Raw genomic sequence first — 25,657 nt, forward strand, 5'->3', positions numbered from 1 at the left:
GAGAAAATGGCCTGCCTAAGTCGATCGTCATTTCCTTATGTTATAACATAACATCACAGAAACATACAGTAACAATACTATTTAGCTACAGTACATACTCTAGGGCTGAACAGTTAATCATAATTTTTATCAAAATTGCATTATGGACTAGTACAATATCCAAATTGCAGGAGGCGCAATAATTGTAAAAAGAAAAATATGCATCAAAATGTCATTATGAATTAAGTACTGTGGTGCTGCAGAGTTTTCCCGGCCTACAAGTACTCTACAGATCTTTGTTTGGTACAGATTCAAAAAAAATTTCAATGAAAATGAGAATAATAATGCAAATATTATAATTCACTACAATATAGTAAATCACATTACAGTTGCAATATCAGTCAACATTATAGCAATTGTATATTTATTTTCAAATCATTAAGCCCTAATACTGGTTTAGGCAGGGTGCAGCAGAACACTCCAATCAATGAACACTGAGTTAAAACAGAACACTTCCTCCCCCTATGGCTCAAAAATGGAAACACAGCTAAACGTGTCTGTTGTCCACGAGGAACACAAATCCAATGCGCTGCGCCGCCGCACCCTCCCTGAAATTCGAGGTGTTTTTTGTTGTTGTGTTACTTTATAAATATATAGTGCAATTCACATTCTCCGATCTGCTGTTCCGGGGCGAGGCACCGCTCCCAACACACACACACAAGTGCGCACACATCTACAGTTAGAGACAGTGCGGAAGAAAGGAGAGGAGAACTACAAAGTGAGAAGTTTAGATTTTGTTAATTTCTTTTAGATTTGTAAAATACTGTATCTATATATTGTAGATCTAATTTGTGACACTCAGCTTCTCCATAGAGGGCTGTAAAGTCTGGAACACATTACCAACTAAAATCTAATTAATTCCAGATATAAAATCCTTTACAACAAATGTCAAGTGCTGGCAAAAAGAAAACCAGAGCTGTATTTCCATATTTGTAGTGTATTGTGGTTTTATGATACAGAAAGCTGTACATTTGTATTAGACTGTAAAAGCCTAATAAGAACAAGAGTCGAAAATGATCAGTAGCTATACACTTTCTGAGCAGCACATCATGCTCTGTATTTAACTATGTTTATGTTTATTTTTACTTACTTTTTAATGGGGGGGCAGATGTGTAATGTTATATGTCTTTTAAGCTACTGGATGTCTAAATTTCCCTCGGGATCAATAAAGATAAATATCTATCTAATTGCATCGTCCCTATAAAATACCATTTTAAAATCCAAATTAGACTTAACGGAACTATGTTCATTATCATTTTGAGACTGTTTAAACATTGAGATTATTACACTCAATAGAACTGAAGTAAATCTGTAATAAAGTCAGATTTAAAAAGAAAACGTGTACCCTTCCTGACTGAGGAAACGTTGCATCACTACAGTACACATACGCACACTCACAAACACATGCACACTCAAAAAGAACGTTCAGTGTCATGTGGGTTGGACGCCCCCGCTGAACCACCAATCATTCACTTCCTCTGCTTGTCGATGTGCGCTGATTGGCTCACAGGGACGAGCACCGCGCATGACCACGTTACATAGCTATCCCGTAACCATACAGTGGTAATGCATACTCACTCTCAATCTACTGTAGTACTCTACACATTACGAGGAGCGCATTGCCATGGATCAAAACCACAAGCAAGACGAGCAGAGCGATTTGTTCGCCGGCTTCAGCACAGCATACAAATCTTTCGCCACAGAGGCAATTCACGTCGGTCAGGAGCCGGAGCAATGGAAATCGATGGCTGTAGTACCGCCGATTTCTCTGTCTACCACATTCAAACAGTTTGGACCAGGAAAGCACGCCGTAAGTAGCCCGATATGCCTGGGTTTCTCAAGGCGGGGGGTGATGGGACTGTACCGGTGGTGTGCACATGCGTGAAGCAGACTCTATTTAGTGTCACTGCACGAGGATTTAAGTGGACAATAAACGAACATATTAAGTTGGTGTTTTTTAAATGATATTTACTCAAATATAATTTAAAATATAGAAATATTTTGTCGATAAAGATAAACTCTCTTCTACATATTTTTTTTATCAGAAAGTATTTTTTAATATGTAATCAATACTGATTGAATCACTCTGTTTGCCTCTGATGGAAATATAGAGTACTTTATTGATCCCAATAGGCAATCCAGCCTCAAAGCAGCCACATCAAACACGAATAACACTACAAACTCCAATAAAACACACACAAAGGTAGATAAGAATAGTAAACTTGAGATTTAACTTCAATGGCTAGTAATTACATGGCCATTTTAAATAAATACAGCGACTGTTCATTCTTATAAAACAAGAAATAAAGAAAATACAATAACTAAAATATTATAACAAAAACTAGGATCATGCCAATGCTGTAATATTCTATACATTGGAGTATTGGTAATAAACATAATAAAATATTTATTTTATTTAGGTCTTTTTTGTTCTGTGTTTTCTTGCCAAAAACTACATTTTGCAAGATTACATTGGAACACATGATAATGATATAATTTACATTTGCCAAAGATGCTCTATAAGTAAAGATGACACAAGTGGCACTAATGATATGAAATGTTGCTAACATTGGATATTTACACAGCTAACAAACATGTTTAGCATTACAAAAAGTTGTTAGCTAAGGTGTTTGCGAACGTTAATTGATGTTAGCTTAAAACCTTTTGACACAGTTTTGACTAACGTTAACGGGCTGTATTGTGAAAGTGTGTTGCTGAGACAGAGATATCAGACAAATTGGTCCAGAACAAAGTTAATTCTATCCTAATGAAAAATGGCCATTTTAGCGTCAAAATGCACATGTGTCATACACGTGTAATACCTGCTAAATGTCAAATCACCACCATAATTGTACTGCAGTTCCTCAGGTAAAACTTAGCTTAATCTATTTTAAAAGAGCCATCTTGACTACTGTTTTCTGCCATGTTGTAGAAATTACCTTGAGGCCATGTCTGGGAAACCAGACTAAAACCTGTGTGTGGGTTAAATGTCCAGTTAGTCCACTCACTAAAATATTATCCCAGGCGGTTTAGTTTGTAGTCCTTTTTGCATACAAAGTTAAACTTTTACAACTACCATTTGTGTCAATGTGTCAATGCAGGTTAGACAGGAATATTGTTACACAATGTCACACAGAATGGCCAATTATTTTCCCCCAAAGGTATAATCCATCTGGATGGGGGATGAGTACTGTTTAATGTTTCCCAGTTTAAAGACTAATCTCGAGGTATATGTACAAAATTAACAGCTAAATCAGCATCCTCAACGAAATGAAAAAATGTAAAAGAAATATCCCAACCCAACGCTCACGCTGATATCCTGACCTCTTGACCTCTTGACCTTGTTTTGTAAACCCTGGTATGCTCGGCCCTACTACTCCCACAATATCCTGACCAAGCTCATAATGCCTCCGTTTCACAATGTTTGGAAAATCTATTTTACCTTTCAAAACGGCAGCTGCTGCTTGTTTAGAAATATTCAAACCAAACTGAGTATACTGGTGCGACTAGAATTTAAAATTGAGCTTACCCACCACTTTCTTTACCACTGCTTTTTTACTTGTTGTTCAAGCTCAATGTATGAAAGCAACAGCATCCAGTCTTTATTTTTATCCAGACACATGTCTAGCTTTAGTGTTATTGTGTCGGAAATTAGGGCTGCAATTAACGGATTATTTTCATTGTCCAATAATCTGCCAATTATTTTCTCCATTAAATGTTTTGTCTATAAATTGTCAGAAAATACTTTTAAAAAAAAACAGAAAACAACAGATTACTGTTACCCAAGGTGACATTCATCAAATGACTCAACGATATTCATTTTACTGTCATAGAGGAGTAAAGAAACCAGAACAATTTCACATTTAAGAAGTTGGAATTTGAGAACTTTGTCTTTTTTTCCTTTAATATAATAGAATCTAAAAGCTGCATTACATTTTGATTAAACCAGCAGATCTCTCTATATGTGTCTCATATTTACAGTTTAAACCATGTGTACATGTAGTAGACATTAGGCAATCTTCTACATTAAGTTAAACCAGAACAACGTTTTGTTTTTGCCACCAGTTACTGTTACATGTGATTAAATGGTGGTTCTCACGCTTTTCATTCTTGGGCACAAATCCATTTAATTAAGAGATAATCCAACTAAAACAAAATATACACCCTGGCATAGTCTGCATGTGAAGGTGGCAAGCCAATACACGTTTTGATGGTGTGTTGTTAAACCCCGCCCGTCGGCCTGCCATCCAGTGTTTCATTTTATCAGTGGCGGGCCGTGCATTTCACACCTAGGCCTCCAGTGATGTCCTACACAGTCCTACTTGAATTATTCCCCCTCTTAATACCATCATTATGACGCCATGGCTCTAGAAACTATACAGACAGAAACGCAGTATAACTGGGCGTTGCATCACCCTAACAACAGAGTTATATTTATATTTACGAAACATTTAGTTGTAAAGACGTGGACGTGCTGACGTTATCGTACGCCTGCTAGCTGGCCCCGGTGTTGCCAACTCGAAATCTGATTGGTTAACGCCACAGTTTTGTCTCCGTTCACTTTAAGCGACAGGCCCCCGCACTGTTGCTTCTGAAGGCCTCAGGGCAGATTTCTTGGACCCTGGCAACACATTAATATGATTGGATAAAAGCTCTAACATAAAGGCCAGACCTCCAAATCTCGATCTGAGGCTGGAAGCAGCGCAACCAAGAGGAAAGCTATGAAATGAAGAGAATAGACTATGGGGAATAATTTAATACATATTTGTGGAAAAAATATATAAAAATTAAATTTATATTCTGATGATGTTTAGGCCAGCAGAGAAGGCCTTGCTGGCCCTGACGGCCCACCACTGAATTTTATCAATGCACAATGTTGCTTGGGAAACCTGTCAGCCAAAATACTGGTTGTTGTTGTTGTTGCTGTTGTTTGAACACAGTGCATTAGTCTAATGTTGATTTATCTGGCTGAAAGGTCCTCTAATCATGTTTTTATGTAGGGCTTTGAATACAGCCGGAGTGGAAACCCTACAAGAAACTGTCTTGAGAAGGCTGTGGCTGCTTTGGATGGAGCAAAGTATTGTAAGTAAGACTATTATAACCGACGCTCACATAATCATGGCAGGCATATCATGCACCAATCATAATGGAGGAAATGTATGCAAACTGCTTTCTTTGATTCCTCTGACAAGAGAAGGATTTTTGGTCCTGAAGACTTTTGTGTTTTTCCCCTGCAGGCATTGCTGTTGCCTCAGGGCTGGCAGCCACAGTCACCATCACTCACATGCTCAAGGTGGGGGATGGAATCGTCTGCATGGATGACGTGTACGGAGGTGAGGCACCCCTCTGTAATTGACTACAGTTTAGAAAAAAAATTATACAACCATGAAATGTTTCCATATGCCATTAGAAAGCCCCCATTTACTCACTTGTACAAAATGGTCGTTGGTGTGAAAGTGGAAGCATATTGTGTGGGTTGGTTTTGAACCCCACGTGGAAATGTTAACTTAGTTTCACTTTGTCGATTGCAAAGGCACAAACCGCTACTTCCAAAGAATTGTATCTGAAAGTGGCCTGGAGGTGACTTTTGCTGACTGTACAAAACCAGAGCTGCTGAAGGCCGCTCTCAAGGCCAACACTAAAGTAAGTCAAAGAAAGATCCACTAAATGAAGTCAAAGAAAGATACACTAAATGAAGTCAAATGATGCCACAAGAATAAAGTGCTCTTTGTGTTGTTTGTTGGAAGAAAGACCAAACTACAAACACAAGAGCTATAAACAGAGTTAATCATTTCAAGTCCTTTTTATAGCTGCTGCATGTCTAATTTGGGTTGGCAATTGGGTGTGTCCATTTCAAGTTTCGCAATTTTGAAACATTCAGTGACAACAGTCATTGTGAATCAGCACTTTGTGTTATGACTTGTGGGTGTGTGTATATGTATGTATGTATGTATGTGTGTGTATATGTATGTATGTATGTATGTATATGTATGTATGTATGTATGTATGTATGTATATGTATATATGTATATGTATGTATATGTATGTATGTGTATATATATATATATATATATATATATATATATATATATATATATATATATATATATATATATATATATATATATATATATATATATATATATATATATATATATATATATATATATATATATATATATATATATACACACACACACACACACACACACCCACAACCAAATATTATTATTATTATTATTATTTATTTATTTTCTCATATCGTGCAGCCCTAGTGTTTGCCACATTTTTGATGCACCTTACTAAACATGTTGCTTCTTTGTGTAGCTGGTTTGGATTGAGACGCCCACCAATCCCACGATGAAGGTTGTTGACATCCAGGCCTGTTCTGACGTGGCCCATGAATACAACAAAGACATAGTTGTGGTCGTAGACAACACCTTTATGTCTGCCTTCTTCCAGGTGACAGATGTGCACTTCATGCTCTTTTAATTTTGAAACCGCAGTTTAATAGTTGTACTGCAATCAAATTCCAGCTCATGTATAAACAAGTCATTGATGAGTCAACTTGTGTGTTTGTCTTATGCACTCTTAGCGTCCCTTGGCTTTGGGAGCTGATATCTGCATGTATTCAGCTACCAAATACATGAATGGTAGGTTGTGTTTTACTAGAATTTACTTATTTTAAGATTTCATTAAACTTTTATACAATCTAAACCAAAGAGTCAGTAAGTTCACACATTGTTTAGTAACTGTATATATACATAGACAGTCATACAAAGCTAAAACATGCACATGTGATCTAATTAACCCAATCTAATCATTACATACAAACATTTTTTAATAGTAAATTTAGAAATATTATGACTATATTCTCAACAAAACAAACTCTCCTATACTTAAAATGTTGGACTGTATACAATATGAACCTTTCTTTTATTCCTGTCTTTTAATTTTAAAAGGGCACAGTGATGTGGTAATGGGTCTGGCCTCAATGAACCGGGACGATCTGTATGAGCGACTGAAGTTTCTGCAGAATGGTGAGTGGAAAGAACAACATGTTGGGTAACATTACCATAAAAGGCCGTTCATCAGGATATGTCAGTGAATAACTGCCTTGACAGAAAGCATCAGATATACTTTATAGTAGAAGAGTGATAAAACAATAAGTCAGTTGATAGAAAGTCTCCCCACTCCCCATGTCACCATGCCCTGGTTCAGCACTGGGCTGTGTACCATCTCCCTTCGACTGCTTCCTGTGTAATCGAGGACTAAAGACGCTACACCTGCGAATGGAGCGGCACTTCAAGAACGCCATGGCTGCTGCCAAGTTTCTGGAGGCCGATCCCAGGGTTGAGCGGGTCATCTTCCCAGGTAAACTAGGGCTCATTAACAAAAGTTTCATCTTCTCACAAGTAGCATTATGCAGAAAAAGCGTAACGTCTCATGTAAGGATCATTTTTTCATCAGCACTCCTACCTCTAATTTTACACACACACACACACACACACACACATACACACACACACACACACACACACACACACACACACACACACACACACACACACACACACACACACACACACCCCTTTCATCTTGTTATGTAATGGTTGCTAATCATCATTCACAACAGCTGGCTGCCAGATGTCTTTAACCCACCTCTTCCCCTTAACCCGTGCATTTTTTTATCGTTGCCTCTTATGACATCTGAAACTACACCCTACATCTACACCTGTAGCTGTTTGAATAGCAGTGTGAACCAAAGGAGGAGTAAACACTCAAGGGTTAGAATAAACAGGTATAGCATGTTTGGAGTAGATATGCCCTTTCACACATCTTTAAAGAAGCTCTCGAGTCTATGCATGTATATTTAAAAATAACAATAAGCAATGCAAATTAACAAAGTGTGTTTAAGCCCATCACACCGATGTGTCCATGCTTTCTGTAACTTTCTGGAATCAGCTGATTGTTTTTTCATACGCTCCCTTTCTCGACAGGCCTGCCCTCTCACCCCCAGCATGAAGTGATGAAGAAACAATGCACCGGATGTCCGGGGATGATCACCATCTACATTAAGGGCACGCTCGAGCACGCCAGCACCTTCCTCAGTAACCTCAAAGTAATTTTGCTTCATTAAATTTGTTCACCTGGGAAACTATCCTCAATAAACGGATTACTTATTTTAGCTTCATGCTGCTTTGCCTCAGTTTATGTTGTCACAAGAAGACAAGATTGTATTTGGCTGACAGACTTCCAAATGCTCAGTGTTGCTATGTAGGAAAATGATCTGAACCACAAAATATGACCATGGCTTTGGTTATTTTCTGTAGTTGGTTACTTATCTTTTGACTAAATTTTTCAATTCCTTCTATTGTGGTGTACACACTATTCATATCCTGCATTATGTTTCACTTCATGCTCTCTGTTTGTTTCAGTTGTTTGCGATAGCTGAGAGTCTTGGTGGTTATGAAAGTTTAGCAGAACATCCGTAAGTATCCCTGCTGAATTTTACTCTACACATATTAAACAGATATTATTTTAGTACATTGTTTTTTTTTTTTTCGGTATTCAACATTACTAAAAACACTGTTTAGAAAAACAAGTGATATATATATATATATATATATATATATATATATATATATATATATATGACAGAAATAGCCGTACAGTTAAATAACGAAACAACTTTGACTTTTGACTGGTTTATGTAACTGAAACGTTGAGCAACTGTAATCCAAGATGTAATGTTACAAGTAGCACCACAAGGGGGCAGCAGAGGTCAGGCCAAAGATCCACACCCCACTCCCTGAATCAGATTTTAATTGAGACACTTTATTTTCATTATAAAGTCTATGTCTCTGCTCTAATCTAATTTATAACAGCAGGATGTCTTTCTGTTCATGGCTCGTATATAAGAGGCACTGTCTTCCATTCTATCATAATTCAGGGCGATTATGACCCATGCATCAGTGCCAGAAAAAGAGAGGATTGTTCTGGGGATCAGTGACACACTCATCCGACTCTCTGTGGGCCTGGAGGATGAGGACGACATCATTAACGACCTGGAGCAAGCCCTGGCAGCTGCTGTAAGTAACATGCAACACTGGAATACCAGAGCAAAGAAACATTAAATTATTTTCAGCTCTCTCAATAAATGATGGGAATCTACTGCACACTAATTCATTTTTCAGAAATTGTAAGCAAGAGCACGCGTCAACTTCTGATTTATACAGAATAATATGCAGAACAAACAAGATGACTCTGTATTCTGTGGCAAAATGAGTTCTGGATTGTATTAATGTGTAATCTGATGAGGAAAAAATGGCTGTTTTATTTATGGCTGTTTTAAAGGCATTAGGTCGTCAGGCTCTCTAATCAACGCTTTGTTGATCGATGATCGTACGTCAGGCCGTGTAGGTTTTCAGCGTGCGACTCTGTGACCGCCGCCAGTTAGCTGTCAGTCAGGTCACAGAAACCGGACTGACAGTTTCAAATTGAAAATACATCACTTGGTCATGATCTCTTTTGAGAACTATTTAAAACATAGATGTTCGATGCTCAGGTGTGAACTACTGAGTCTCTTCATCTACCGCTGCAACCGATAAAATCATTGTTTTTGTCAAAATCACAGCAAGTTATTCTTTTGTGTTTTAGAAAGTTGAATGTATCAATACAACATGTAAATCTATTAGCACAGAGAATTCTTAGGGAATTATTATTTTTACAGTGAACATTGATTGCGTTAGTTATTTCAGTATTAAAGTAATCCAGTGTACATCTATGGGTACATTGTAAACAGGAATTTCTACACGCCCAACAGCATTATGGGTACTGTAGTTCCAAAACTTAAAGCATGGTTACCTACCAAATGGGATTAGGACAAATTGTGATAATGAAAATTTAAAAACTTTTTTCATGATGAACTATTGATACTTTTTGACATTGAAGCTCAGAATCTTGTGAGCGTGATGATGACGGGCGGTGTCCAGGGTTATATCTGACAAACCCCCAGCCTACTCAAATGAACTTCTAAGAAAATAGCCTAGTTGTTTTCCACCAAGTCCTGTACTGAACTCCAAATGTGGCAAACAGAAAATGTCGGCAAAGACGTATGGGTATTTAACGCATCGCAGTCTGTCTACTTAACCACAGCTCACTTGACATGTTGAGCTTTATGGTGTGAATGCTGTGAAGGAGATCCAGATGCCACACGTGTGGCTTGCTAATGACTAAACTGAAGATAAATGCACCCATGCGTCTGTGTGCTTAACAAGTAGAAGGTTACATCTAATCTCAGAGTTGTATGGGATGTCACGTGAGTTACTGCCTGCACTTGTGAGTAATATAAATTAAAAAAATAAAATAGACATTCAAGTCTCTTTTTAAAGAGAAAATTAGAGTGGATGATCGAATTTCTAACATCCAAGAAACTGTTCCCTTTTACAGTTGCAACAAGCTGCCAAGTGTTTAGTTTAAAAGGCACATAACTATATATTTGACCTGCGTAGTTCAGAATAAGGCACGTCTGGTAAAATGAAGACAAATGGGGCCTGGAGAACAAGTGGCAATTATCTTGGGAAACATTTAGGGAGAGCCAGGACAGGAAGAGTTGCAGACCAGGATTGAGTTAGGTATGCAGTGGTTGCACACTGTGAACTTTGTTGAGGACGGTTGTGTATCCACCCATCCCACAAACCCCCTCTCCATGCTGCATGACCAGATCCGTCATGCACTGTAATGTATCTGTGCAGTAAGTCACTCTTTAAGATCCACTAGGGATATTCCTCTATTTGCACATACTCATCAAATCCCTGATGGTTAATATTGTCTATGTCTTATCCTCTTGAAGTTTGGAAATATCTTAAAATACTTGACTTGAAGTATTTCTTCTTTGTAGACAGCAACAGAGGGCTCGTCAGAAGTACTACAGTGTTCCCAGAATCTATTTTCAATGTTCTCAGTTTCAGCTTTTCTCACTTCTGTGTACAGTTGGCCCTCAGATCTGGCCTGAGCCAGTTCGGACACCTGCATTTTTATTACCTCTCTCTGCTCGAATGGCTGGTCGACATCTGAGGTTTTATTGCACCTCTGTCTTTCTTTCTGCCCTAATATGGCATAGCAGCTGAGGTTTAATCAAATACACAGTCTTTCAATTGAATCATTTGTTTAGTGTGTTTTATATTATTCATAGATGCATTCAGAGGAAACTAAAACAAAACTAATGAAACTGCTAGAATGCAACAGCTCATTTAGAATCGAATTTGGCACATGAAGCTGTTTGAGATTTAATCTAATTCCCACCTACAGATTTGCTGCATTACTGAATTTCAGTTTCCTAAAACCCCTTTTTGCCACCTCATGCAGCCGTGTCCTGCATGGCGGGCAGCATCTCTTCTCCTCTGGATTCAGATAATGTCTCTGAATCGCTCTGCTGCTCATCTGCAGCAAATGGAAATTAAATGGAGACAAATATCTCTAATGACGGTGTGTAGTCGGGGTAAAAGGCACCTCTGATGGGTGAATCGTTGCAATTGGATGAGACGGCAGGTCAGATTGGGGAAGGCGGTTACATTTCCGGTCAATCGCCTTCATCCCAGGGTTAGTTTTGAATGACAAACTTTGCTGTTGGTTAATCGTTTGGAACTCTCTAATGGGTCGGTGCCATTTACACTGCTGTTGCTATAATGCTGGGTCTGTTGTGTTTTATAGACCAGTTTCAAACTGCCCCTCTGTTCATCTGATTTTGACTTGCCTTAATCACAGACATCCCGCCTTAGCACCTTAACTGAAAAGAGGAGGAATGACTGTATAGATTGTTCTGTTTTCTTTCCAAGGAAGTGTTTGTGTCATTTCAGAAAAATTGTAGCATATCACCTGGAAGCTCATGTTGTCTGTCTGTGCTTCCTGGATGTGGACTGTATACAGTATTGATTTCACTGGTCATTTTTGTTCTTGTCATGTTGTCTTTTAATAGCATCCAAAGAAGAAGTGAAATGTCTGCAGGCTTCCTCGAGGCTGAGGGGGAAATAAGTCGAAGTCGGGATGAAACACCGGTGGTTAGCTGAAGAATCAAATCATTGCAAACCAACACTTGGTATCTCAGATCAGCGCACAAACGGCAGAGATTCAACATTCTTCAGGGAACAACTTGTTCTTTAAAAATAAAAATTGTGCTTCTTGTGAATAATTAACCTTGTGAAATAATTTTCACCTGATAATTGTTTAAATGCCTAATCTTATTTGCTGTATGCTAAATTTGTTTTGTTTTCATGTTTGTATTTGTTCTGTTTGGTTTGGACGGCATTAATAGAGTCATAGTATCATTCAGTCAAGACTGTTCAGTATGACTTTCTGCAGGAAAAAACACAAACATGGTTTTCTTCAAAAAAGTAAAGGTCTGGAGTGCTTGAAAGTTCAATCAAGTGTCCCGAAGGTGCTCCAAGGCACTATTCTTGAATTAAAAAGTCTTTAATGAGATGGCTATTTCATGGTGACGTTCTAAAAACATAGACAATGCTTGTACAAAGTTCAAATGGAGCTGAGAGAACAACCCACATGTAGCGGCTTCAAGGTGTTCACACCCTACAAGCATTGTCTATGTGTTTAGTATTTCACAATGCCATCTGATTTAAAAGCTCTTAAACTTTTGGCCAGAAGAGTTCCTTGGACCTTTCTTCTGTTTTTAAACTGTTCTTTCTTTTTAATCTAATAAAACTTGTGCACTTCAGGCTGTATCCTAGTTTTGATGTCTCCAAACGTCACTGCCCTTAGTACAACTTTACTCTGTATTAATAATTCTAGCAGGCATAGTTTCCTATGTAAAAGATTGTATTAAGACGTTCATTTGCTCTCATTAGTCAGACTAAACAAACTCATACGGGTGAAGCTAATGCCGCCACCTACTGTTCAAAAGTCAGAAATATTTTCTCTTTAAAAGATTTTAGAGGCTTTTTCAAAACCATTCAAATCATTTTATGAAGAACAAACAACATCTCCATTCAAAATGGAGAATAATGTGTGTATTTGGTTACAGAATAGTCATATGATTCATATTCCAATAAATGAGGTAAGCACATACCTTATTTGGAGCAGAATTTCCCAGCAATGACGATGATGAAGGTTTTTTTATAGTAACAACTCAGGGCTGTTACAGGAGTATTCATCCTAATGTTTCTAATGAATTTATGTGATGAAACAGTTGATGTGTTATTGAACTCAAGTCAAAGAGTCGTGGCCAAAGACAAAAGCAAATACTTCCCCCAAGTCAGGACTCATGGTAAAAATGTTTCATTCAGGCATTTCCACTTTCTGCTCTGTATTCACATGTATACATGCTCAAATATACGCTTCATTTAATCATTTCAACCTGGGGCTACTCACGATCAATGTCATTTATTTAGCCGACAAATCCATTAAAATCCGTTTGCAGTACAAGTCTCTGTTTCTCTCACTTCCTCTCAACCATCCTGCTTTTACAAACTCAAGCAGTGTAATAGTGAGTTCAGCATCAATAACCGTAGACAGTCGATAAGCCACATCTAATTTAGCCTGGATAGTGGTAGGCTGCACACTGGGGTTTTAGCTGATGGATGAAGTGAGCTAGTTGTCATTCTAATGACCAAACCATCAATAGCATTTCCATGAGGAGACTCGATCAGTTATAATCTTTAAAGGTTCAATGTGTAAGATATGTCAGAATATAAACTTAAAACAATGAACTAACATCAACAGAGTGTGAAGAGGTAACAGTATTGACGTTATGTCAAAGACGTCTCTGTGTTGTGTTGCAGAGATATCTACTGAAATCGGCATCTAACTGACTAGTCGGACTACAGCCCCCGGTTAACATTAGTGCCCCAGTAAACAAGGATAGATGTGAAGATTATAAGACAGCAGTGTTTTTTGACCGGCTCTCAGAGTTTCAGCAGTCTGCTCAAATGTTGGTATTCTTGCCCACTGACTGACTGACTGACTGACAGGCATTACACAGGAGTAAATGCAATACACAGTATGAAGAATAAATTAGAATACAAAAAATAAGCCAAACTACTACAACTAAAATATGAACCCAGTTTAGAGGTGAAATACTGCCTCCTATTTCTTTGGAGCAGGCAGCTCGGAATTACACATTGAACCTTTTAAAAGGTTTTAGTTCACTGGAACTGTAATTTCTTGTTACTTACGACCATATAATGGATTTTCTACATCTGAGGGATTTCTCAATCAGCCATTAAGATTGTGTGTAAGCCATGCGGCTACCTTTTCAGTCTCTGCCAAAGGCTGATGTGATAATTTAGCAGCCACAAACAGTGCCCCAGAAGACCTGGGCTGTGGGGAGGCTCTGCATTTATAGTAGAGGTGCTACTGAGATGTTTGAAATTCAGCTCTCACCTCTCCCAGCCTTGCTCATGTGGAGGGATCTTGTCACTGAGTGTGTGGTTAGACTTTCTTTAAAAACACATCCTCATTCAGTGCTGGTTGTCAGTGTTTGTCAGCCCCTTCAGTCAGCCAGTGTATTTTTTGGAGAACACATCTATCAGATGAACCTCAAACACCGATACAAGTCTCTGACGATACCACCAAGAGGGTACATGGTGTGGCTGTGTGGGCTTCTGGTGTTTATTTTACAAATATGACTGGAATAACAGTCACTGCTAAATAATGTGTGCTATCACCAGTTTAAAAAACACATTGTGCGGCGAAAGTCTTCAATATAAACATAAAGTGACGGTTTTGACTCATAATGTTTGGTTTAAAAAACATTTTTTTTAAAGCCACCCACTTGCATTGACTGGAAGCCGTCTGCACTCCATCACATCTGAAGTCAGAGATGACATTCATTTACACAAATCTGTAGATAAGAGGTTTAGAGCTTGGAGGGCGACATGCTGTGTGTCAGAGACTGCAACGCCAGAAATGGCTTTGGTTACCAGAAATCCTGTTAAGTGACATCAACTGCAAACAGCATGGTCATGTTTGTCAGTCTGGAGAGTGTAAGAACTACAGTAATTTAACAAAATATACCAAAAGATGGAAGTGGTTGTGAGTCCAGCTTTCTCTCCATGAAGTGCTTTTTAGGACAGGCTTTTTATCCTGGACAAATAAATGAACGACAAATTGTAGTTTTGCGTGCGGTTATGTGCTGGACTTGTTCTTGGCCTGGCCACTACAACATGTCATTTTTACACCTCAGTTTCTTTGTACGGATGAACAAAACAAGGTATAACGTATTAATAAGTGAACATATTTTGGTGGAGCCAGAGCCAGTTTTGAGCCTGTTTTCCAGTCTTTGTGCTAAACTAAGCTAACTGGCTGCTAGCTCCAGCTAATACCGTACAGACATGAGAGTGATTTCCATCTCTTATAAGTCTCAGCAAGAAAGTGAATATACGTAGCACTATAATTATATCCACTAGACTAGTTATCGTCTTAGATGTTGTATATCGTAATATGGCACAAGTGTGTGGATTACTGTAAAGTGGTGTAATTTTCTGAACTTACAAAACAGTTCCAGCTGTTCTATTATTTACCTCTTCACACTTAGGCATTATATCCACAACACTGATGGTTATTTATAAAAAATCTAATTGTTTAAATATATTGTAAAAGCACCAATAGTCAACCATACAATATTCATATTGAAGTATTTGGTCAAAAATATTGTGATATTGGATTTTTTCCATATCAACCAGCCATATGCGTAGTCCCCAAAATATTGATCTATTCCTTTGAGATGAAAGTAAAGCACCTCAACCAATGGGAATGGGTTGCTGTTTTCTGTTACAGCCTCACTTTGCAATTGTAGCAAATTTTCTATTATTATTAGGGTTGCCCCCTAAAAGTTAAAGGTGCAAATCATCAGTTGAGAAGATCTCAGGTTGACTCGCATTCTGTCAGTTTAATCACTGCATTCTTCCTTCTAGCTGTGTCATTACACACAGAGAAACACAGGATAACAACCTGGGAGGCTGTTAACTTTTACAAACCGGGTTTAATGTTGAGCTGCACTACCCAGTAAGCACTATTTACTGGAAAACATTAATTTAGTGGTCAAAAAACATTTAGACAAGTAGAAAAATTCTAAATTTGTTTGTAAAGTCAAAGTTTTAATGGCTGTATTTCAATGTGTAGTTAGATTACACCTAACTATCTAAAAACCTTCACTTTTCAACCAAATTTACTCCAATCTACAATTCTATGACAACTGGGAAAATGCATGTGATAAGATCAAAAGCTCCAGAACAGCTACTAAATGGATGTGGAGACATTGTCATGATCGTGATTTTCTGTATCCTGTTTTATTTTGAAATGTTCACTCCCCTGTGTGTCATGTCTTGTTTTACGTCCTGTCCTTGTGTTTTTCCCTCCCACTGTGATTGTTAATTTGGTCCTCCTGTGTATTTGCCTTTCTCTCCCAGCTGTGTCTCGTCCCCTCGTTTAGTGTCTGTGTCATATTACCCTGTCTGTCCAAGTGTTTCTTGTCAGTTCATCATCCCTGTTACGTTGGTGGTCCCCGGCGTTCTTCCTCGTGCGTGCCAGTGTTCCCTCGTGTCTTCCCGGTTTGTCTTTTCAGTTTACTTTTGTATTTTTGTAAGCTTTTTTAAATAAAGCCCTCTTTTTGTTAACCTCCTTGTCTGCCGTCTTGCATTTGGGTCCTCACCTTGTCCCCACCGTGACAAACATTTTCTCACATTTAGTCCAGTTCTAACCTAGACGTCTTTTGACTTGATAATCTCCAAACTCATGCTTACTGGGTGAGCTCATCAACTTTGCTAGTGGACTCGCACATAGTTTGTTTTTGTAACAATAAAGTTGTCTGTTTGGTGAAGCAAATCTGTATCAGATCAAACATTGGGAGTAGATCGTTTTGCCAGAGACAATAAATTATCTCTGAACCCATTAACTCTCTGTAACATTAAAGTTTGTTTGAGGAGAGACCAATGTCCAATGAAGTGAATGACCGTAGGTAAATAAACCTGTTCTGCAGTTGACTAAAGCCCCATGTGTGTCAAGGACCAGCAAAGAGTTCCAATGAAGAACAACAGAAGTCATAATCCCAGTACAGATCTGTGTGTTCTCACTTTTACAAATATGTTGAATAGGGCATATTGTCCTTTAATTTTAGTGTAATTGATGTATTAGCCCTTAAATGTATAGCATACAGAAGTAGTAGATTGTATAAGACAACCAAATGAACCAAACAAAAAATAACTGCAGTGTAGCTGACCTTCACAGTATTACACTTCATGTACAGGTGTCATGTTATATAGCGTCGTTGTAATGGACGTCCACATTAATGTTCATTTTCAGCGCATCACCGCCTCGCCTTGTCTGTTATAAATGTCAGCCCTGCCAGCTCTCACACTCAACAATGTTTTTAGGAAATTGAAAATCAACAGGAAATGGTTTTAGTTTTTACTTCTACTCTTTGATCAGAGGGTGACTAAGAGTACATATATTTTTAGGTCTAAAAACACCAAAGAGGCCTTACTGAAATCCTAACTGTGTGTAGAGAAAACGATAATTACATGTCTGAAGGGTTTCAGCCCTCGTTTTTCTTTTAAAAGGGAAAGGACCTAATTAGTCCTGTATTGATTTTGAATTATGTCAATGTTGCTGCTGTTCTGGGAAAAACAGAAATGGCAACAGCAGCAGTTGTTGATCTTGTAAGTGGTAAATTATGCTTAACAATTTACTCCCACAACTGAACAGGTGCATTCTGACTCTGGCAGAATATTACTGCTTGACTGTGAGGATTTAAGCTAAAAGTATATTTGCTAAAGGCTTCTCTGCTTAACTGTATTTGTTTACCGCTATTCGTGGGCAAACATCCTGATTAAGGTGATGCGAGTTTCAATTGCCAGCTATCATCGCCAGGAGCATTGTGTAACGGATAAGTGGAAGTGGCCAGCACAGCTGTAGCCCCCCAAGTAATCAAGTCTAAAAACAACAAGATTTGTTTGGAGCGGCAGCCACAACGGACGAAGACTCAGAAAGACAAAATGAGTCTTTCACAGAAGTCTTCGTGGGAGGATAAATGGGAAGCAAAGCCAATATTAAACAAGCAACAAACAAGTATTTTATGCTGTTTGCTCTTCCCTCAACTTATTCAAATATGTGTATACTTTCCATTCCTGTACATATATCTTCTCGTAGATATTACATGCTCACAACGTCACCGTAACCTCTCGACTTTCATCTATCCCACCCGCGTCACACATACCAACACTTTGTCACAGGGGGCCTGTGGAACTGCTGGTCAGCTACTTGCAAGACTAAGTTCATCTCTGGCTACGCCTCCCAGCAATCCCTTGACTTCCTTGCTCTCACGCAGACTTGGATCCCACCAGCTGACACTTCCACCCCTGTTGTTTTTAAGTTAACAGATGTCAGCGATCTGAAAAACAGAAATGTTTGGACCTTTGATGTTTCTCTGTAATATGACTCATTCAGTAGATGTCTGCTGAAATACTGCTGCCATTAAAGATAATAACGTTAAGACCGGAAATGGAATCAGCAGGGTATAATCAAATGTACTCAACGAATGGCTGAAAATAATGTTTAAATGCCAAATCTCAAAAAAACATACTGACTCTGTAAATGGCACCATTATCTCTCACAAGTATTCCACCTTCAAGATAAATATATATTTATATGGCTACTGAACAACCTTACATTTACTGAACATATATTTTTAGCCTGGGTTTGTTTTGTATCTTTATGAAAACCAGCCTTTAGACTCTAATGTCTGCATCCCTGTTACAGTAGGTATTGATCAGGGCAGCAGCATGGTCCTGTGGCTTTGAAAACCAAAGGTCATGAGTGACTGCTTGCAGGAGACCAATCTACAATGAAAATGAAATTGTGCTTATGTACGCACCATTTGGTGGATACTTCTATCCATGAGCTGCCTCAGTGAATTTTAAAGTCATACAAATGTAGCAACAGACAACTCAAGCAACTTTGCTTGTTCCATTTTCAAGTTTGAAAAGAATATAAAGAATAAATATTGTATGGATAATAAGTGTTTTAAGTGCATGTGACAATGAAAGGACATCATTGCACAGTATGTGTCACTATAATATATAGTACATTAAAAACTAGGAGAGTAACCAACAACAAAAAAGGAAAAAGTAACTTCCATGGGCTCTTACATTTTAAAAACATCAGTGAACGTCATGCACTTTAATCAGAAGATTTCCACTTAATACGTCTTAAGAGGATTGCTCAAATGCATACACACCATGAACACGGTAAACTAATTTTCACTTGAAGGTACCATACGCATACGCTATAAAACGGACAGACTGTAAGTTGCAAATTTCCACTTAAAAGACAAACCGTTCCTAAACTGCATGGGCGTCTGATGGCCATAAAAGAAAATCTAACGAGATGCATTTTTTTATTGTGTGCATGGGTCTCCATTTTTAGACATGTGTCTCTGTGCAGATACTACATAGAGATGTAGCGATTAGTCGACAAATCAAGTCTATTGACAGAAAATCTAATATTTTTAATAATTAATTAAACCTATTTTTCATGCAAAAAGGAATTAATCAATAATTAACCCTCTATGGTACCTTGTTGCCTCGAGGCAACATACCCATGTTGGGCCTTTTACATTCACACAATACAGCCCCATGTATAATGCAATACTTTTAATAAGAGGCAGGACCATAAGGAAACAATTGCAGTGTTTAAATTTGTCACATGAGTCTCTGGGGGCCATGCTGAAGACTTTTTTTGCAGTCTGTTGCACAAGGATCAGCTCAGCCATTTCTCTGCACAAAAATGTTCTGAAAACGTCATTTCCTGCCCTTTTTCAATCTGGAAAAAAATATATTCACAATAATAGATGAGTAAAGGTTAATTTCTAATAGTTTAATGTACTTTATTTGCTAATTAAGTAATGGAAACATACTAAAGTGCAAATGTTGCCTAAAGGCAACACCGTACCATTAAGGTAAATTGGATAAATGATGGATTTAACTCTAGTGAACAAGTGGCTCCTGTACAGCTTGCTGAAATTCAAAGCTGAAGTTGCAAGTTGCCTTTGCAACGAGAGGAAAGTCTTGAAGTAGAGGGTTGATCATCACAGAATGTTGAGACCTGGATAAGAAGAAGGGCAGAGCCCCTGCCTCTGTGTCAGGTCAACCCTGACCTTAGGCCTCTGTGGGTGGGGAAAAAGGGCCGGTGCAAATACCCTGTTTGTAAGGGTATAGGGAAAGTGCAGTGTTCAAAGTGTGTCACTTATCTATACTTCACTGCTGAGAAGAACTGCTTCATGAATTTCCATAATCAGTGAGAGTTAGATAAAATACGCTTAAACTCTCGACCCATTCATTCCAATGGGTGGTTCCACAATGGTACAATGCTGCCTGCAGGCAACATTCAGACCTGTAATCTTGTTCAAATATTAAAAATAACTATTTTCATATTTTAAGTGGCATGCATTTTAATCTGTTGAGGCTATTTAGTATTTTCCATGTGTTTTTAAATAAATGTTGTTCAAATTTGAAACAATAACACTCTTTTTTCATTACTTACCATTATGGTACAGTGCTGCCTCAAGGCAACGTACCCCAAAAAAGACCCCCCCCCAAAATTATTTATTGGAAATTTCTTTAGATTATGTCTATTTGGTCTATTCTATAACAAAAAAAACACTCCAAACATTTTTTCCCAGTGGCATCACTATGCGTACCATAGATTGTTAAAATAATCATTAGTTGCAGCCCTAACAGAAACGTTAGTTTATATGATTTATGTTTCTGTATGTGAACACTTTGGTGACGGTATACTGTAGCTAAATGACTTGGAGGCCTTTGCATATCTCATGTCAAGCCAAATTCAATACCTAAGCATGTTCTTTACTTGGGGCTAAAATCTGTACCAGCACACAATGATATGCAGCCATCTGCACACTATACATACATGGAAATAGCTGAAGCAGAAAATTGCTTGTTTCTCATTATTACCCTCCGTCTGCTGAGATGTATGGGATCTGTCATCTGTGCATGTTTCTAAGAGGTCGCCAATATGCCATGTGTTGGCGCTGCCTCCTCAGAGAGAACATGTCCACCAGGAGTCCATCAGATCAAACCGTAGAATGAACTACTGAGTAAGGAATTAAGTTGTCGGTGTTAACATGCAGGCGATGGATGCATCAGCAGGTTAAGCTGGAGGGAATATTTTACCTGCTCCTGACCCTGTGGACGTGAGGTATCATATCAATTATTTACACTGTGAGGTGTGTGGTGTTGTTGAGGGGACAGACAGAGCAGATTGTGCTCTCCCCTCAGTCTCAATCTGATGTTTCATTTGTTCCCCAGAAGTCCTCGTCTTTGCTGCTGGATCATCATCTAGATCACGTACAGAGTTGCAGCACACCGCCCCCCTCTGTCCTCTCAGATAAGTCTGACTCTCAGTCATTCAGACATATGTGATTCACAGCCAACAGAGCAGCATGTTGCCAGATACTGAGACCACAAACAAAACATTATGATTAATGTTTTGTTGAATCAGATGACAACTCTGAGTATCTTTAAAAAGGAACAGTTTGCTAACATCGACAACTGTTTAAAATTGTTTATAATTCTTGTAAAGAATGACAAGCTTAAGAAAAATGTATTAAAATAAGGGGCACATTTTTATTTATCCCATGAGCAATAAGTGCTCTTAATATTAATACATTATAAATTGAGTCTTGGGTCCCCTCGGAGATTGTTTTGTCCAAGTGTGTTTGGACTGTTTCATGTTTTACTTTTGGTTTTTTTATGCTGTCTTGCTGCAAACAGAATGTCCTCTTGTGGGACAATAATGATCTGAACTGAATTCATAGGAGATTAGGCTAAACTTTAAAAGCAAAAACAGAGCTTTTTTTCTCAACAAGATGATCTGGTACCTACTATACCAGATCATCCACACTTTTTGTTCTGTTTATTAAATGTCTCTGATACGAACAGGTACTCAAGAGACATATTCACTCTCTTGCTGACGGTGTTGTGAATATGGAAGTGATCCCGATGCTGAGCTGTAATACAATGAGCACAATCTGTGACAGGGACATGGGACCCAGAATGCCTTGCTTCTTACAATGATGTGTCTGTAATGAAAACCCAGTAAAAGAATCCCAGAGGTTTTGATTTTTGGAAGAGGATATGTGTGGTTTTGCACCAGATGCACATTGATGGACATCCTCCTGAGGGAGCCAATCACAGCACCTGGATCTGCACATCAAAAGCTAGCAGGGGATGTTGTCTCTGTGGTGGTGTTACCTGCTGTTTACCTAGGCTGTTGTACCATTTATCACCCTGCTGCTATCTGCTTTATTCCTGCTGCAAGCATTATGAAAAAGTTGATCAAATCTGTGTTAGATGTTTTGAGCAATACACTCAGGCAGTTTGAGTCAGTGAGCGTACCATAAATTGTAATTACAACACAAAATAATCGAAGTTGTGATGCAACAACCATCAACATTTAGTGATATCAAACTGTGTTTGAGTATCTGAAGTGTTTTTCCTAAATGATTTTAAATGACAGCCAAACTGGTGCACCATGAGAGAACCTGTGCTCTGCAGAATAGACTCAAGATGTGTATGATCACATTATGTACAGTAAGTACATACCAGGCATACGCTCGAGGCTGGGATAAACATTCTTTAGTGTGAGATGAAGATTATTGAAGGAAAAAGAGTAAAAATAGAAAAAAGGGAATGTGAAGGAAATAAATTCAAAGTATAAAAATGCATTTTGGTCCAACAAAGTTGTAAAGCAAACCACAATAAAAATCCTATATTATAAATACTCTTCTTCTTCTTCTTCTTCTTCTTCTTCTTCTTCTTCTTCTTCTTCTTCTTCTTCTTCTTCTTCTTCTTCTCCTCTTCTTCTTCTTCTTCTTCTCTTCTTCTGCTTCTTCTCCTTCTTCTTCTTCTCTCTTCTCTTCTCTCCTTCTTCTTCTCCTTCTTCTCCTTCTTCTTCTTCTCCTCCTTCTTCTCCTTTCTTCGCCTTGTTCTTCTGCTTCTTCTTCTGCTTCTTCTTCTCCTGAGCTTCTTATAAGGCTCTTCACTCTTCTTCTCTTCTGCGATGCGGACTTCTTCTCAATTCGCCTGCTTCTCGAAGGCTTCTCAACGCGGCGGAGGCTTCTTCTTCTTCTTCTTCTTCTCTCGTCCTTCTTCGTCTTGTTCATGCTTCTGCTCGTTCTCTGCTCCTTCTTCTTCTCTCGTTCTCTCCTTCTCTTTTTCCTTCTCTTTCTCTTCTTCTTCTTTCTTTTCTTCTTCTTCTCCTTCTTCTTCTTCTTCTCTATATATATATATATATATATATATATATTATGATATATATATATAAAATATCCCTGTCCTACAATGTAGACCTTTTCCTTAAGTACAACTGTATTGTGTATTTGCAGATGGATGTGCGTTATTGTCATACAGTGTTAAATGTTATGCAGTTTTTACAGAGATGAAGATGAAAGCTTGTATATATTATTATAGTAATATATCATCCCAAAGCTGGGAAGTCGGTGAACTGAGCAGTCTCTTGACGTGTTTGAGGAAAGTCGTAAGTAAATATGTTTACATATGCACAATGACAGAATTGTGTTGTTGTTACAGTGGATAATGGGGCTCTAAATAAACAAGCATTTGCATCCCTGTTAGATCAATACATACAGATTAAAACTGTAAATTCAGCAAACCTCGATAGTCACATTATGTCTGAGTTGTCACGACAACCACACAGAGCATGGTCCTTTTAACACACTGGTACTTGGCAGACATGTTCCCTTTTATCAGCTCGGGAGGTTACTGTAGTTTCCATAAAAGCATGCACTCACAGGCAGAATATAGATCTAAGAGCACATGTGTAGTCCACATTACGCAGGTTGCAGAGCTTTACATCCACACAGACCTAAACTTGTTCATCTCAACCCTCATTCCTCATCCCTCCTGTTTTCCCTCCTCCTCCCTTAAACAGCTGTTAGCTAGTTAGTTATCAGGCCTGAGATGAAACTTTACTTTCAGTATTTCATGTGAAATGTTCATTTCTTTTGTCACCCATCTGCCGCATCCCTATATACTATGCCATGTGGTATTTTGACTGGACTTGTATTCCAGGCGGATGGATAAATAGGCTTGATATTTGTCCCCTGATCAGTCCGCTTGTCTGCTGGAGCAAATCTTCAGCACACTGGACAGTTAGTGATTCATTTCTCTGCCTCAGGTGATTTAAAACGTTATTTTTTAAATTCTCAGGCTGGGAAAAATCCCACGTTCAAGGCCTCACTCAATGTGAAAGATCATCCTTATTTGTTTGGCATTTCACTGTGTCATTTTCTTTCTTCTGAGAACAACATTATACAGTCTTAAGGACATTTCCCAATATCAACACACAACATTGCAGTATAAGATAAATAAATTGAACTATATGTTAAAAAAGTGTATGATTATATCTTCTTGAAGCATCATCTTAATGAAATCTGATGCATATTTCGGAGTAAAGAGGTGAAAAAGTTGAACCAAAATACAGAATGACGCTCTTCAAGATTTGCTACAGGGACACCCTCACCCTTATTAGCTTAAAATAACATATAACACAGGGGTCCTCAATGTTTTTCAGGCCAATATAACATATTTGTATTCAAGAAGATATTTTACAATTAAAGTAATTAAACTGACTCAAAGCCAAAGTAATCATAGTTTGGCACTTCCCTGGTTACAGAAACAGTCCAAAATGCATCTCTGTCTCTTTTTATTGATTTTCTCCACCAGTGATTTTTAATTGCTGTCGCAGTTTAAAATTGAATCAATGTGATATTTGCATGGGAAGACAAAGAAGCATCTATGTTGGCAGATGATAACTTCACTCAAGACATCAGACACAAACCTTCTCTTACACTCAGGCCTGTCACATTTCCATCAGCTGGTGAGGGGTTTATTATGGCCTGATGTCTTCAACAGTATCCTTTGATGGGTTAGTGCCCCATTAAAAGGAATATGTGTGCGCATCAACATGATTTAAGCCCAAGCGAATCAAAGTGCTGGATGCTTGAGTGAGCATCAGCCAGACGTGAAAAACATCAAAGGGAATTAAATTAAATCACAACTCAAACTGAACCCAGAAGAGCTTGGCAAAAAAACCAGGCCTCAATACAACGTGGAGACACCTCTGTGTGTCATGAGTAGCCAGACCTTGGACCTGTGAGGACACACCCAAAGAAGCACAACAATACAGGTGGATACAACGGTTAAATTCAAACATTTCCAACATGGTGGACAATAAAGTTGTATTCTATTCATAATTCAATTCAGGACTTGGATAGATTTCTGTCTAAATATTGTGTTAAAACGTTTTACTTTTGTTCAGTTATGGGCTGTCTAAGAGAAGGAGAGAGAGAGTGACGCGGCTCAGAGTGGAAAAGGTGGAGATGTGGATGTTTTTGCAAGTGTATTTTATTACTGAGGTAAAAGCAGCCAAACACACACATAAATGTCTTAACAAAACAAAGGAACGTTTAGAGTAAAATAGACGATGAAGCAGGGTATGCTTTAGGGCAGGGGTGGCCAACCCGCGGCTCTCGAGCCGCATGCGGCTCTTCAGTTCATATCAAATT

The 25,657-nt window shown here is 38.3% G+C and overlaps 1 protein-coding gene across 1 annotated transcript; it reads left to right on the plus strand.

Moving 5' to 3' along the window:
• The first annotated feature begins 1,568 nt into the window (after nt 1–1,568).
• Nucleotides 1,569–13,479, plus strand: cth (cystathionase (cystathionine gamma-lyase)). The gene is made up of 12 exons (XM_029429008.1): nt 1,569–1,849; nt 5,040–5,121; nt 5,277–5,372; nt 5,573–5,682; nt 6,367–6,501; nt 6,635–6,692; nt 7,002–7,079; nt 7,261–7,413; nt 8,040–8,161; nt 8,478–8,530; nt 8,993–9,131; nt 12,020–13,479. Exons 1-12 carry the CDS (start codon nt 1,664–1,666, stop codon nt 12,035–12,037), a joined length of 1,230 nt encoding a protein of 409 aa, XP_029284868.1. The 5' UTR covers nt 1,569–1,663; the 3' UTR covers nt 12,038–13,479.
• Nucleotides 13,480–25,657: the final 12,178 nt, after the last annotated feature.

Source organism: Cottoperca gobio, chromosome 4 (assembly GCF_900634415.1).
Source record: "Cottoperca gobio chromosome 4, fCotGob3.1, whole genome shotgun sequence".
Lineage (NCBI taxonomy): Eukaryota > Metazoa > Chordata > Actinopteri > Perciformes > Bovichtidae > Cottoperca > Cottoperca gobio.